The sequence below is a fragment of the Melanotaenia boesemani genome, chromosome 14 (genome assembly GCF_017639745.1).
Source record: "Melanotaenia boesemani isolate fMelBoe1 chromosome 14, fMelBoe1.pri, whole genome shotgun sequence".
NCBI lineage: Eukaryota > Metazoa > Chordata > Actinopteri > Atheriniformes > Melanotaeniidae > Melanotaenia > Melanotaenia boesemani.
This window is the reverse complement of record NC_055695.1, coordinates 3,363,102-3,379,747: the sequence shown is the minus strand read 5'-3', so window position 1 is coordinate 3,379,747 and position 16,646 is coordinate 3,363,102. Positions and strand designations below refer to the sequence as shown.

Sequence of the window (16,646 nt, the reverse complement as noted above, 5' to 3'; positions counted from 1 at the left end):
TAGGGAAGTGACCCCAAACTTTTGAACGGTAGTGTATATATATATATATATATATATATATATATATATATATACATATATACACACACAAATAAATTTAGATTTATATATTTATATTGATATAAAATATAGATATATTTATTCAATAGTTCATAAGTGTTGCTTTATTTAATTTTTTATTTATAATATTTTATTAATAAAAGTATTTCTATTTCTAAAATTGATCATTAATATATTTTGTTTTATAAATGTTAACTTAATATACCCATCCATTCATTTTCTTGCTGCTTATCTGGTACCTAGTTAAGCAATTCTCGCCGCTTTTTTTAATATATAATGAATATTGTATGTTTTTATTTTAAACATTGTATTTCTATTTATAACTATTTATATTATCTGTATTAATTCTGTTTTATTTAATATTTATTTACTTAACATATTTACACATTTACGCATGCGTTACAAAATCCCAAAACATTTAATCTCAGGTATCTGGGATTAAACAGGAAATATGCAGTATTTCATATTTTGATCAGAGTAATCTTTCCAGATCTAGAAGTTATTTTAAATGTACATACGTGTACTTTTCCACATGTGTGTAGTAATCCTGACCACCTGAACTGACTCACCTCATCATACAAACTGATGTCGGATCTATTAGATAAAGTCATGAAATATTAAACTGAAAAAATTCCACCTAATGTGAACAAATATTAATTATATTTTTACTAAAATGACAGTAAATGTCTTCTTTTTCATTTCACATGCCGCGGGCCTGTTGGACCCTCTGGTGGGCCGGTTTTGGCCATTTGTATTTGACACCACTGCATTAGGATCTAAAAGAACCTGTGGAAAGGTTCAGTCCCTCCGGTGGACGTCCACATGTCCAACTGTCAATATGCAACATATCAAATCCCACTCCACTCTTGACTCCAGTAAAACCAGGTTTGTGATGCTGGAGTGTGAGTGCATTTGGACAGGTGAGAGAAAAATATTTAGTTTAGTGTGTTAAAAAGGAGCATGTAGGCAGTTCATTATGTTATCGATGTTTAAATCTCTGGCTGCTGAGGGGAAACAAGGTCCCTCAGACCAGTCTTAGTTTCAGCTGATTAAAGACACGAGTCAAGATTAAAGACAAGAGTCAGTAAAGACCACATACTTTAATTCTAGCCTGTCTCTGACTTGGTAGAAAGCATGTCCAGGTCCTTCAAAGATGTCCGTGGATCAGCTGTTAAGTCTCATGCAGATCAGAGTTTAAGTGTTTGACAATGTCAGGTTGGTGGAGAATCTTACTAGATCCTTGGCATTGAGGGAGACCTCGTCCCACCACGGAGACACAAACTCATAGTCGCAGTTCAGGATTCGGCTGTACATGTACTGGTCCCCCCTCGGGTCAAAGAAGGGCTCAAACCCACAGAGCCTGCAGAACAGGAAGCAGGACTCATCAATGAAATGTTATCAGTGATGCAGATGATCTCAGCCTCACTGACAATCAATAATCATTTTAAGTCCTGAGACAAGATTAAAGAAAACAAGCGGAAATGTAGAGGAGGATGCCTTTAATGCCCCATGGCTTCTGGAGAAACAACAGCATCGCGTCGTTATCGACTCAAACCCATTTGAGGGCACCATTAACACCCAATTAGTGTCTGAGAGCAGATAGAGACAGGATGCAGTGGTTCCCATTGTCACCGCCTTTAATGCTGTTCTGAGACCGATGGAAAACATAAATCTTACATGTAAAACCTGCAATGAGTCAATAATGAATCAGCATGTTTTAATAGACACTCACAGGATGTAGAGGATGACGCCCACCGACCACATGTCCACCTCAGGGCCGTAGGCATTTCCCCGCAGGATCTCTGGAGCTGCAGGGAGAGGAATCAGTAAGCAGCCAGATGGCCGACAGAAGCTCTGACTGAGGTCTGAGAAATCCCACAGAGCAGCAGCTGCAGTGAACGCATCACCGCCCAGCTCCACATCACACAGGTGAATACACATGATGTGTACCGGTACTACAGAACGGACTGCAGACACTTCTCTATTTAACACTGACATTACACCTTCTACCACTTATACTACTGATACTAGCCATACTACACACACACATACTACCATTGCTACACCATGCCCTATTTATACTTCACTATTTAACATGATACTACATCATCTACCACTTATACTACCACTATACCATGTGCTACTGATACTATGCAGCATACTACTGATACTCTATGCACTTCTCATACTACATCTACTACTAACACTAATACACATATAGCACAATAATACTAATACCACATCACATACTATCAGCACTAATATAAATGTGCAGTGATACTACACCACTACTATTAACAGAACACAGAATTCTACTAATACCTCATATTCTACTACTACATGTCTATCACTGACTGTGCACTACATAACATTAATACTACCCTACTGCTGATAATACTAATACTACACAATTTACTACTAATTTTTAATACTACACTGGATAATGCATGAAAGTACTAAATGTACTGCTAATAATACATAATCTACTACTGGACATTGAGCACTCATATAAACTCCACTGCTGATACCGTTGCTCTCACATCATATAGTACTACATACTACTGATACTACAAACTAGTACAGCTAGCCATCTTCTATTAACACCAAATCAGGCACTACTGATACTACACCATCTACCACTGACAATAGTGATGCCACCAATACTGCAGTGCTACTGATACCACAAGTACTGTAGTATTTACTGTTGATATAAGTACAAACCAAATACTAATATTACACCATGTACTACTGACACTTTCCCATCTACTATGGATAATATTATGCATCAACCACATATGGTACTGACACTACATCCTAAACTAGTGACACTACTATACATGTACCACTGATATTACAGCAGATATTTATGGTACTACACATTCTACTCTTTACTCTACTGATACTCCACCATATACTACTGATACCATGAACTAATACTACTTCATAATCTACTAATACAAATCTATCACAGATAATACACCATATTAATACTGATAACACAACATATGTAAAGATAGTGAAACACATACTGCTGATATTGTACATTTACCAAAGTTACTGCTAATAGTACTTATACTAATGGCAGTGGTCCATCTTTTTTTTTATAGTACATTATTTACCACTGATACTACTGAAAATCTGGATATTACACCATCAACTACTGACATTAAACAACTGCCTCCTAATACTACATAATCACTAACTAATACTACTAATTCTACATCACTTACTACAAATAATACAGATCCTACACCACCTGCTGCTGACACTGAATCACCTACTAGTAGTACTAATTATTTACTACTCTTTCTACTGTTGATCCACTACTGACACTACATCATCTACGTCTACTGGTACTACACTGATACTACCTGCCGTTGGTACTGAAGTTAATTGACTACATTTCCTTCTACTTTTACATCTGCTGTACTTTCTACTGCTTATACCTGATCTTTAGTACGTCTTTAAGTAAGTTTTTAATTCAGTATGTATGTATGATATGTACGAACAAGATTTAGAAAAAAAGAAACGAAATATGTTTAAAATAAAAAGAAAATAATAATGAAGAAAAAATACTATAAACATTATCAACATCAATAAATTAACAAGTTTGAAAAAAAGGGGTGGGAGAAGTATGCACATACTACATATTGAGACTTAATCCCATTTCTACCCCTTAGCTTAGATAACAGTGAGGGCCACACAACCCTCCAAATGAAGACAGCTCCGGGCCGCACTTCAAACGAAGGGGTATGAAAAATTCCCAACATATACCTGACAGATTAACCCCTAACCCAACTCTTTACTTACAGCCCCGTTCATCGTGTTTGTGGTCAAAATTGCCAACTTTTACAAACCACTAATCAGTAACGTTCATTAGCTAGTTTGCTACAGTCTAATTAAAACATAACATCTTCTGGTTTTTTCATCCTCTTGAAGACAAATGCAGAAATTTGTCCACAGCCAGGCCACTGAGACGATAAATAAAGAGTTGAACAGCTGTAGACGCCATCTTTGTTGGCATTCAGATGTCATAGATACTTGTTGCTTCGTCTGAAGTATCAAGTAGTGACGACTTCTGATGACGTATAACGGTACAGTAGGAGTTTCTCATTTCCTAGGGGCATCGTCTGTTTTTCCTAGGGGAAATAAGATACTCCTTACAACAAAGTGTTAAGGAGTTAGAGGTGAAACTACCCCTTCCACTTCGTTTTAAGGGACAGGGTACAAGGAAAAGCAAGGTGTAGGGGTAAAAAAAGAGAAATTGGATTGGACCTAAAAAAAAACCTCTTCCTCAGATGGTAAACCCTCTGCATCTACTTCAGTACATTACACCGTGTGCATCCACTTCTTCACTTGCTCCATGCTCTAATTTAACTGTGCTATTCTACCATTTACTGTCACTGCCTCACCACCTTCTCTCTGTTGGTTTTATTTTACTTACCACAGTACCCTGGAGTACCACAGACGGTCTTCATGGTCACCTGGTCATCAATGATTTTGGAGAGACCAAAGTCGGCTGTGAGAGAAGAGAAGATTTGCTCTTCAGGTTTTAAACTTGTCGAGAGTTTCTGCAGTTTCTATTTTAAGACAGGCGAGTGGGTGAGGCTGTGGAGGTGGAGGTTATGTGTTTCTCTGCAGGAGACTCTGCAAACTAAAGGAAGTTGATGGAGAGGACTCGCACTCTTCCATCCGTAGTGGTTAGCCGGGGGCTCGCCAGCCATCTGGGCGCAGAGATGCTTCTCCAGAAATAATGAGCCAACAAAGGGCCGATGGCCCGGAACTAAAAATGTGATTGTGAGACGTTTCTGTTTTTCAAACGGCACAAACAGAGACACAGTCGTGCTTTCAAGTGAAGTCAGAATATTTTTCCCAAGAACTTTGCTTAAAAATAATCCGCTGTGTGCAAAAGTTTGAGCTCCTTCTGTGCAAATACTCAGTTAAGTTTCAAGCTGAAGACAATTAAATTATAATCTTCTCCAAAACATCTGCTCTGCTCTGATTGGTCAGCTCCACCGGCCTGATTAGGTTCTACCTATAACTCAGCATCAGCTCTGTTATTATATACCTCTGCATCTAGGGTGAGTCAGCATTTTAAAAGAAAACAGGGAAAAGTTTTTGCCCCTAAAATCTCTCTTGGCTTCAGGTTTTAACTGCAGGAAAAGTTGTTTGTGTTTGTCAACACAACTGTCACACTGAGCCATTTATGCCTGTGTTTATAGCTTCACTGAAATTTAGACCAAAGTGGAGAAAATCTCATCATACCATTAAAGAAGTCCCTATAAAAACTGTGTACTGATCAGCATGCAGTTAAACTGAATTGTTATTTCTTAATTGCCGACTGAAGCTCCATGGCTCGCCATTACATTCCTGTGGAGAAGCAGGGGTGAGTTGTTACCTATCTTCAGCGGAGCATCCAGTGACAGGTCAGCATAAAGCAGGTTCTCTGGTTTGAGGTCACGATGAACAACACCGTTCTCATGTAAATACTGAAACACAAAAAACACGAGAAAAAAAATGTAAAAGATGCTGAAATATTCAGTACACAGAGTGATTCGTTTCATGTCTGTTCCCAAAGAAAATGGACCTTTAAAGTACAGATAAGCTACATTTCTACTGCAGGACGGTAAATACTTTGACAAAATCATCATTAAAGTTAAATTAATGCAGCTTTTACCCTTAAATCTATATTTCTTGCTATTTGAAAATGTAGAAATGCACATAGACCTGCACAGTCTCCATGCAGACATGATGTTTCCAGCCTCAGATGTCAGATTATGAGGCTAAAATGATGTAAAATGAATGTATGAATAGATATAGCAGCATAAAGGCCGACCAGAAGAAGAAAGCAGAATTTATTACTAACAGAACTTTGTAGAAATAACACACAGATCAACAGTGACCAAACCTTTTCTCATCTCATCGTTCTCTCAAGTCTTGGCTTTCAGGAGAAAAAATATTGTTTTTAAAAACAAACACACAACAGAAACTATTTCCATGTTTCCACTTTTTCCTCATTTCCAGTTATTCCTGCTACTATTTACCTGCTATCCTCACTAAACCAACTCCAGCTCAGCTGCTTTGTGGCGCCACTGTGCATCAGAAACGTCTTCTTGGCTTTATTCCAGCCATAGAGGAGCATTATTTTTCTTCTTTTCACACACACATAGAACTTTCTGCTCACTGGTTGATCTTTGGCTGCTCCTGATTGGACATTACCGTCAATCTAAGCTCTCTGATTGGAGGAAAGTCTGACAGGAAGTGGCTTCATCATCATTTCCACGTCAAGAACTGGTGAGCTCTGAATAAACACTACATTTTGTGGTTGGATTGTAAACCTTCTGGAGGTAAACTATCCATCACAATTCACCCCACAGTCACACACTACCGTTCCTAAGACACTGGTGATGATATCGTCAGTGGTGAACATTCGGGGTGCTGGAGATCTGGTGGGGTTTTAAGGGTTGATAACCTTAAGCTAAGCAAAGCAAAGCAAGTTTAATTACAGCACATTTCATGTAGACAATTCAAATAGCTTAAGGAGTCACTGTAAAAAAAAAAAAAAAAAAAAATTATTACAGTTTTTCTGTATTATTTCACTTTTTTCTGTATTTTTTAAATAGGTGGGATGAGAAAAACTCTTTATTAATAGACGGGAGTTGCATGGTGGTGTGTTGGTTTAACTGGAAAATCCCTGGTTTGAATTTTGGTTTATGGTCTGTTTGGAGTTTGATTGTTCTGCCCACGTCTACACAAGTTTTCTCTGACTAATCTGACTTCATCAGTTCAAAACATAGAGATTAGAGCAGACAGGAATGTACCCAGGTACACAGACACACAGTTACATCAAAGCTTTCTAATTAGATGACTCTCCTTGTTCCAATATTTAATCAAACGAAGAGAATCAATTTATTGATCAAAGTTTGTCAGACAGTGGAAACTCATCATGTCCTGAAGCTTGTTGGTACCTGGCTTTTTCTGGTTGCCCTATTTAGTCACAAACCAAAACAACCGATAAACAAATGAACCAGTAGAAACCATGTCGACAGGTGAATTAACCTCTGATAGTTCACATCACATGTGTTTCTCTTTACAGATCAGATGCATGTTAACCCTTGTGTATATTCTCTGTTGATCTGTTACTTCCAGGTCAAAGCCCGGGTCTGAACATGCTCAGACTGCGTACGCCTATCTAACATAAACCTGCAGAACAGACCAGACTCCCACACGTTGCAGTTTTTTTTGCAGTATGAGAGAACAAAGTGCAAAGTGGGGTGCAGATGAAAGCCTTCCGGTGATGTGAAGGTGGGGGTTGGAGGGGTCTGTGGAGGATTTGGCAGGATAAAGTGAGACAGAGTGAAGCTCTGAGCTGACAGATGGCCCATGCAGGGTGGAGTAGTGAGAGGAGACAACCAAGGACAATTCATGAGGACTCAAAATGCCTAAAAATTAAAAGTTTCATTTGAAATGTTTTGCATTTGATTTAATAACAGAAACTCAGCTGGCAGATTCAGACTGTAGTGTTGGTATAGTTTCATCCTTCTTTACAAGTTCAACATCACAAAACGTTATTTAAATCAGAAAATGATCATTTGTAACTGATTTAATACCTGTGTTGGTTTGAATGACAGCAAAACATATGCTTTGGGGAACTGAAGAGAAACTGCATGATAGAGGTCAAGAGTTTACAGAATAGTTGGCATTCCCTGCGAAAGAAGCCAGCAGCATCCCAGGCCTGCACATATTGTTCTGCATTAATGGAGCCTTCACAGATGCAGCGATTACTCATGCCATGTGCACTAATGCACTCCCGTGCCATCACAGATGCTTTTTGAGCTGTTTGCTGGTAGAAAGCTGGATACCGTTTGTTTGTTATCTCTTGGTTTTATTTTAAAATGATTTATTTGTACACTCATCTTAGTTTTGGTTCATGTCCTCTTTTCCTCTGCACATGTGTTCAGTTAACATACCCCTTTTTTTTCTCCTTCTCTGGTTCCTTAGCGAATCATAGCCGAGTTTTCCTTTAAATTTTTGTTGTTTTTAAACACTCCTTGTGCTCCTTTTGTTCCTATTGACCCTTTATCTATGCTTTGACGTCCCACGCCTGTTTGGATGTGACGCTGACGGCCTGCCTCTGTTTGACCTCTGGTTTGGAATTAGACTTTGGATTATGGACTGAACCCTGCTTGATGTCCTGAATCAGGGTCTTCTTTCATAAGCAGACGGAGACAGTTGGTCCCTTTAATTCAGTCAAGGAGATGCAGCATTCATGATTTCAAAAACAAATCAAAGATTGTTTTTCCAAGCAGGGGTGGAGCTAGAGGGGTGTCCATGGTGACACTGCCACCTCTGAAATCTGACTGGACACCACAGGTACCACCTCAAGTGACTGGAGGAGGAGAAGGAAACATCTTCCCAGATCTGCATAGAACACCAGTATCACTACACCAGTTATAAGTCTATTTTAGTTTCCTAGCTAATTATCTTCTAAAACTATTGACACGTGGCTGCACATTTCTACAAGAGATTTAATCCCTGTGCAAACACAACTTCTAATGTTATGTAAGGATATTAACCTGATGTTAGCATGAAGCTACGTAGCTAGCATGAAGCTACGTAGCAGTGCTTCTAGATTCATTTTAAGATAATGTGGGGAAACCAGGTGATGTTTAGATTCCAATGAGTGTAATCAGGAACTACACATTAATTCGGTTAATTAAAAGTAACATTGGAGCTCAAAATAAATTAGCTCTATAAAGATGTTCAAAGAGAACCTCAGTATCCACATTACTTGGTGCTGACTACGACCCTGTTCACACAACGCTAAGACAGTAAAATGCAAAGGTTTTTTATTAAGTTTTGGGAACTCATACACCCATAAACAGCACGGAAACGATGGCAGACCTCCATGTTCTGTTTGTGTCATTTTTTTACACTAAAAAAAAGAAAGAAAAAAATACATTTCTCTGATTTTTTTTTTTTTCTAATCACAGGCATAAAATGCTGTTCTTCTGTCAGCATCAGCTTCAAATGATGGAAATCTGCTGTGAAACCATGTTGGTGTGTTCAGGGTCTGCAGCATGTTTCTTTGCTGCAGATTAACATCACACACACATCAAAAACAAGTACAATCACTCTGTAATCCTAACACACACACACACACATACATTAACACAAACATACACACACATAAACATGCATACATAAACAGGCGTATGTTTTCTCCTTGTTAAATGTAGGTCAGCTGTGGTCAGTGTGTGTGATGTGTGTGTGTGTGTGTGTGTGTGTGTGCGTGTTAATCCTTTCTGGTTTTAATCTGTTCAGCAGCAGGATGGAAGCTGCTGTTACATAAGAGACCTGCAGCCGCTGCACGCTGCTGCCATGTGGAGCAACTCTGCTTCCTGCATCTATACAGTCTACATACAACTCTGTGTCTACGATTTAAAGTTTACCTTTTCTATTGTCATGTTTTTGGTCTCTGTTTCTGTTCCTTATTTAGCTTTATTAGTTTTAAGAGTTCAGCCCTTCTGGAACTCTTTTTGGGGGGGGCAGGAGGTTTTGTTGACACTCCTTTTTTCATGACGATAATGAGACGTTGACAAGCTAAACACGGTTCTTTGATGACTAAAACATGATGAGTTTTCGTTGACGAGACCGGACTAGATGAAAGTCTTAGTGGGTATTCTGTTACCCACTAACATTTGCACATCTCTGCCTGCTTGTAATCTATCTGCCAAAAGCTAAAAAGTATCAGCAATGCTGCTGCATCCCATCAGTGTTTGATCATGCCCACCACCTGGCATGCAGCGCACATTCTGCACAACACACCTGCGGTCACTAGTCACACACACACACGCAGCTGAGTTTATTAATTCATGTATGGCGGCAGCGTCAACAAAGGGGCTTGGTGGTCGGAAACGATGAAATGATCTGTGGACATACTTTCAGCATAGTCCATCTGAAAGAAAACAGCATGCTTTGTAGAGGGAGACACGAGTTAATGTGGCAAACTAGGTGGAGAAAATACCACCAACCTCAAGCAGCACCTGAGGACTCACCACACTGATATTCTTTCAAAGGTAAGTTACAACAAGTCCTGTTAACAAATCATTTACATACAATCTGACTCAACAATCGGTTTGTGACAAATTTCTTAGTAAGCTTAAAGTTTTCCACATAGTGTAAATGGGCTGCTGACTTCAGGCTGAAATTAGTTTGTTTGCATTCATTAGCTTGTGTGTGTTACTGTTATGTGTAGAACATGCGGGGATTTTTGGCCGGGCAGCAAGTGTAATGCCTCGTATTAAACGCTGTCGTAAACATGGAGGGAAATGTAGTATTTCAGACCTGCTGCTGTTCCACATGAGTCTAAATGAACAGCTTACAACACACTAACTGACCTAAATTAATTTGTTAAAAGACTTATTTTTTACTAAAACTGATTTAAAATAGATTTAAACCTTTTTGAGTTTTTGCCGATTACACCTGGACTCCTATCCTATCACAAATATAGAAATGACAAAAATGTGACTAAAAAACACGTATTTTTATCCAAAGGACCCAGACTAAAGATGGCTAGCAGCAGCCCAGCACATCAAAAATGAACAGCTTCTCCTTATGAAATGGCAAAATGGGACACTGTTAAATCAGAACAGGCAAACAAAGAAAGACACTCAATGCAAAGAAAATATGTGAATCTGAATAAAATTTGGAAAGGTGAAGACTCTTGTCACTTGCTTTGTTTGTTGTTTATCTGAACAGAAGTTGGATGCAACAACTACAGAAGTAGACGACTGGGAGTTATAACGAAGCAAATGTGAGAACTCTTGATGAATCAAAATCCTGCAAAAATCTGTCTGCACTGTTGTCATGGTTGCATAACCGAGAGGAAATTGATTTCAGAGGAATCAGACTGTTCACTCTGGTAAACACTTCACTATTTAAGTCACTCCAGAGCTCTTCAGCTCACAATATCACAGATATCTGGCTAAAAGGCATGTAGCACGTACACAGGATTAAGGTAAAAAACTAGGACCAAAGCCTGGAAAATAGATTGCCAACATTCTAAATGTGTAAACATGGCTGTTTGTTTTCCCTCAGCTCATCTTTTATTATCACTGAACAGCAGCTGCAGCCAAAGAAAAACAAGCTTCTGATCATCAGATTTCCCCTCATGCTCATTTTATCTGTTATTCATGTAAATGATTTCTTCAGTTATTATCTTTGCTGCTGTAAACAATTTAGTTTTGGATAAAAGAATCAGTGAATTCCTGTTTTTACTAGCAGCTACATGCTAACCTTGAAATGTGATTTTGTGTCACTTTAACGTTTCATTAAATCTGGGTGGAAACAGGAGATGTGTGACTAACCAGCTGAAGGAGAACTCACTCCTACACAAGAAGAAATCTGCAGAAAGAGCTGCTGATTATCGAACATAGAGCCTTCATCTCTCAGATGGCTATCGGTTTCATAGACTTCAGCGTAAATATGTTTATCACAAAAATATGACCTGATAATTAATAATCTGGCTCCATCAAAAGGAGCAAAATCCTCCTGCAACACCTCTGAAAGTGATGGCAAAGTTCTTTATTCACACTCTCACTGACATGTTGACGAGCGGCAGGAGTTATGACACCTACCGAACTAAAAACAGCCAGTTTAGAGCTGAGGTTTGGTGTGTGAGGCTGCAGAGACCGAACAGGTTCGGTGGGGGGTGAGCAGTAATCCAATAAGCAGAGATGGAGCAGCTGATTGATCCAAAGCAAAAACCCAGACATAGCTAAATTCTGATGACCCTGAAAACTGCGGTCAGGTTACCAAAGCTGCCGTTTTGTAGACAGCAGCTAAACAAACCTCAATAAAAGCAGCACACGCTACTAAATAGGATTAGACCATCAACTGTAGCAACCTCTGCAATAACGGCAGCTAGTCACGGCAACTTCTGCACCTAAAACTATCAACTGCAATCACAGCAGCACCTGGAACTGAACAAAACAACCACAGCAGCAAAAGCTAATCATGTTGACAGAGACAGACACAACTCAGCATTTAAATCAAGCACAGCAATAACTGCAGCACCTGCAACTAAACATGGCAACTGCTCCAACTAAACCCATCTTAATGACAGCAGAACATGCAAATAATTATGGCAACTACAGCAACTGAATTAACTTTTGCAGTAGCAGCTAAAAATTGGCAACTAGTGTGATGAAACAAATTGCTGCAATCACAGCCAAACCGGCAACAGAACGAGACAAGAACCGTAACTAAATGTCACAATGAAAGAAGCGCTAAACGTGACAACTACTGCAATAAAACTGACAATAACCCCACTATGGCAATGACAGTAACTCTTCCAGCCAATGCAACAACAGCACCTGCAGCTAGAGTTGGCAACTATGAAACCAGCCATTGCAATCATAGCAACTTCAGCAACTCAACCAACCGCTGCAGCAATATACAGCAGTAAACATGCTCAGGTCAACACCTGCAACCCACCATGGGCAACTTTGCCCACGTGGAGGGCAGCGTTCTTATTTATCCAGGACTTTTTCAGTTATCTAAACTGATAAAGTTTAGTCACAGCTGACTTTTCTCATCATCATTTAATTATTTACTCATTTTTATCTCTTTATTTTTTCACAATTAACTCACTTGGTAAAAATTCTTTAGACTAAATTACAAACTCAGTCAATGTGAAGTGAGTATTTTATTCAGTAATCTATTTCCTTTACACTGTGTTGAGCTACAGTAATCTTTTGGGGGAAATTGTTATATGAAATGGGTTTTATCATTTCCTGCATGCAGCATCTTACCGCCACAGCTTCCAGGATCTGTTTGATGACATGAGCTGCATCTCTCTCGCTGTAGTAACCACGCTCCACAATCCTGAAACCAAAAACAATATGTCAATATATTGAATAAATGCCCAAGTACAGACCAAAGTAACCCTTGAATATTTATACCAGTGGTTTTATCATATTTTATTTTTACAGCCTCACTTGGGGCGATATTCCCTCTGCACCAGAGTTCAAATAAAGCCTGGTACACGATTTTTTCTATCTTATGAGATTTTTTATCTGGTCGAGACCTCACAGATAAAAAAAATCAGTTTTGATCGTACTGTGTGTGTTCTGCTCCGAAAATGTAATCACAGAACACACACATGACGATGCTGTCCCGAACTCATCTACAATCTACTCCTCGGAGCCGGACAAACGTTGAAACATAGAAGACATTAGAAGAACCATAGCAACAACCGGCAAAAACAAAGAAGAAGAAACAGTAACAACTGGAAAACACAACACACAGCATGGAAGAGGATATACAGGACGAGGGAATGATGGTGGTCTTGGGACTATTGTTAACAGAAAAAGCCAGAACTGTACAAAATAACAGACTGGAGATGGTGTGAAAACAGACTTTATTTACTTCCTTGTTCCCCAGCCAGCTCGCTCTCTGATTGGCTAGATTCCTTACCACGTCACCATCCACGCAGTCAGAATGCACGAGTCGTCTGCGTTCCTCAGAAATCCGTTTTGAAATATTGAATTCTACTATTCTATTCTTCAGTCATTTAGTAAACGCTTTTATCCAAAGTGACTTACATTTGAGAGTAAGAACAACACAACATAGCCCAACTGTCGGCTACGACCCGTTTCGGTGCAACACACCACAGACCAAATGATAACTGGACAGGGAAATCTCAAAACAGCCCAGTTTGTGTGTACCAGGCTTAAGTGTTCACTAGTGTTGTGCAAGTTCATGCTTCTCATGAACTAGTTTAAAGTTCAGTTCATTTCCATTGTTTTACGTTAGAATTGAGAATGAAAGACTGAATTTGAGAAACCTGTAATTCACCAACTAACCTGTTACCGAGAAGCCATACCCCTGAAGGCTGCAGGCAGTGTGATCTGGGTTGTTTGGGGCTGTTGGCAGAGGCTCTTGCCTTCTCCTAATGGCTTTTTTTAATGTCAAAAACTAGCAGATATCTTCTCAAATTAAATTAGAAGTGCATTAGGCTGACTTTCTAACTTGCTTTTGAAGTGCAGGCAGACATAACTTCCACAGAAATGTTATATTTTTACTGTAGGAATCTTCTGCAGACAGTATGTAATATTCCTGTAAGTATCATAAGCACAGGAAGCATGTGATGCGCACGCTGCATCTGCAGCGTCTCTTCTTTCATTTCCACTTGCCATTTTAGAGCTGAACCTTAGAAACGTTGCCGGTTTGTTATGCTAGAGTGCACAGCGCATGGTGGGCAATGCAGTGTGAAGTAGGTGTAAATGTAGGCAGTGACTGTTACAGTACTTCAATCAGTCTCAACAAGTTCATGTTCAAGTTCTTTAGTTACAAATATCTTCATTTTAAAGTTTGCAGAAAAATGAACTTAAATGCACAAACCGTACTATCCATGGAGGCAGACCAAACATAGTCATTCTGAATGCACCTTCTCCTTTTCAGCCTTAAACTCTGTGTTTTTGACTTGTTTTGATGGCACACTGACATTTAATTTGTACATTCTTGTAGCCGTTGCTTCCCTGCAGCATACAGAGGCAGAGAAAGTGCACTTCACAACTATTTTTCCAGCCATAGGGCATCACATGCAGCTGCGTGTTGCTTTATGGCAACACATCACATGGCAGCAACTGGATATCAACACAGTGGCAGTTTAGAATGAGCACCGTGGCTGATTCAGCAAAGAATTCCAAGAGGACATGACTGGAGGGATAAAGGAAAATAAAGAGAGAAAGGTACAGAGCAGGAGTCAGCATTGGTCTGACTTTTTCTGGCTGGGAAGAGCTCAGAGAAGAGGATGGATGCAGGATGGATGCTGAATTAGCCTTCGTTAGGGGACGCTAAAGTGAGAACATCTAGAGTGCTGCTTTACAACAGCTAATTACAAAAACATCATCTGCAACTAAACGTGCAAACTTCTCTAGCTAAAATGTCACCTTCATATCTTGCTTGCCAGAGATTTAGCAACACCTGAAAAAAAAGGCTAAATTTGCCACTGCAACAGCAGCAGCATCGGCAAATAAACAGTGCAGCTTCGACTGCTAATCTTTTCCCAACTAAACCAACCAGTGCAACAAGAAAAGCCTGCAACTAACCATGGTGGCTTCGGCAACTATCCAACTTATGCAAAAAGCAAGAGCTTTCTTTCTTTCTTTTATTAGGATCCTGTTAGTAGCAGCAAGAAGCTGCAGCTATTCTTCCTGATATGTGATAATCATTCATACAATGAAAACAGATTCTCATCCAAAAACAAATACGTAATGTAAAAAGTTAAGACTTGCCATTTTATAAAGAAAATTCTGCAGAACAAATATAAGATTTTCTCCAGCTAAACCAACCAGTCTGACAAATTTAACACCAGCAACAAAACTTTTCTGTTTCTGAAACTGAACCAACCACCGACACACCAGCAGCACCAACATCTAACCGTGTGGACGCTTACCGGTCGAACAGCTCTCCTCCGGTCACCAGCTCCAACACCAAAGCGATGTCGGTGTCCGTCTCGAAGATCTCCTTCAGCTGGATCTGAGCAACAAACAAAACCAGATCGCTTAGTCATGTCACACTGTTCAACTGTGTGTGTGGGGTTCTGTTTGTGTCGATCATTCATCTTGTGTACCACCATTTGTATTTGTTTTTTATAGTATTTGAAATTAAGTTCCCCTTAAAACTCACTGTTAGCATAATGGCCTGTATGAAAAGCCTGCCTGTGGTTCTCATGGTACAATCATTTCCACTAATCCAGAAACAAAACTGCATCTGAGTTAATTTTTTCTGACATACCTTTACTATTTTCCTTACCTTACCTTATATTTATATCTTTTTATCACCTGTTGTCAGAAGTTGTAGCTCAGGTTGGACTTCTTAAAAACCAACCATGCAAAGGCAAAAAAGGCTTATAGGGAAATGTGCATTTAAGAATGAATCCACTGACAAATGCTTGAGGGTAGTTCATTATGTCTGATTGAAGAAACAGACCATCTGCCGATCCATCCATTAGCTGTATGAGCTGAAGCCTGTCCCAGCTGGCTTTGGGTCAGACGGGTGGGTACAGGCTGAAAAAGTCATTTCATTACAGACCTTCAGACCAGGGGACATGTTAATGTTCAGGGAAACAGCTAGTCTTTGTTAACAGAGGTAAAAGCTCTAAAACCAACAAACCAGCAGCAGATAGTGATGACAATAAAACAGGTGAATCAAAGCAATACAAATGTCATCATTTAACACACAGATTTTAAAAATCGGCCCTAAATTTCTTCCCTGAAATGACGCATTCACCAGCTACGCAGTTGTTAATCTTTGGACTGACTTGCTCCAACAGTGAGTCACTGTGGGAGAAATGAAGAAACTATAACTGCAAGAACCAGAAATAACTCCTCACATCTCACAGCTCTGCCGCAACCACAAATCAACACCTTAGAAACAATCCAGAGCAACCTCAACAGCTCCTCGTTAGCATGGCCATATGGTGTTAGCTGAGCATTTCCACCTCAGAACGGCAGGGTACCGACGCATCCCACAATCACGGGCTCTGACTGCCAGGTCCATATGCAACACATCTACAG

At 39.5% G+C, this 16,646-nt stretch overlaps 1 protein-coding gene across 1 annotated transcript in view; it reads right to left on the bottom strand.

The window, feature by feature from the left end:
- The window catches only part of si:ch73-60h1.1 (calcium/calmodulin-dependent protein kinase type IV), a 28,437-nt gene that overhangs the window by 4,309 nt on the left and 7,482 nt on the right, over positions 1 to 16,646 (bottom strand). Inside the window, exons 4-9 of the mRNA XM_042006432.1 lie at positions 15,524 to 15,606; positions 12,876 to 12,948; positions 5,459 to 5,549; positions 4,505 to 4,579; positions 1,793 to 1,868; positions 1,294 to 1,420 (exon numbers count right to left, since the gene is read on the bottom strand). Of these exons, the coding sequence (XP_041862366.1) occupies positions 1,294 to 1,420; positions 1,793 to 1,868; positions 4,505 to 4,579; positions 5,459 to 5,549; positions 12,876 to 12,948; positions 15,524 to 15,606 (525 nt within the window). The remainder of the gene's footprint in view (positions 1 to 1,293; positions 1,421 to 1,792; positions 1,869 to 4,504; positions 4,580 to 5,458; positions 5,550 to 12,875; positions 12,949 to 15,523; positions 15,607 to 16,646) is intronic.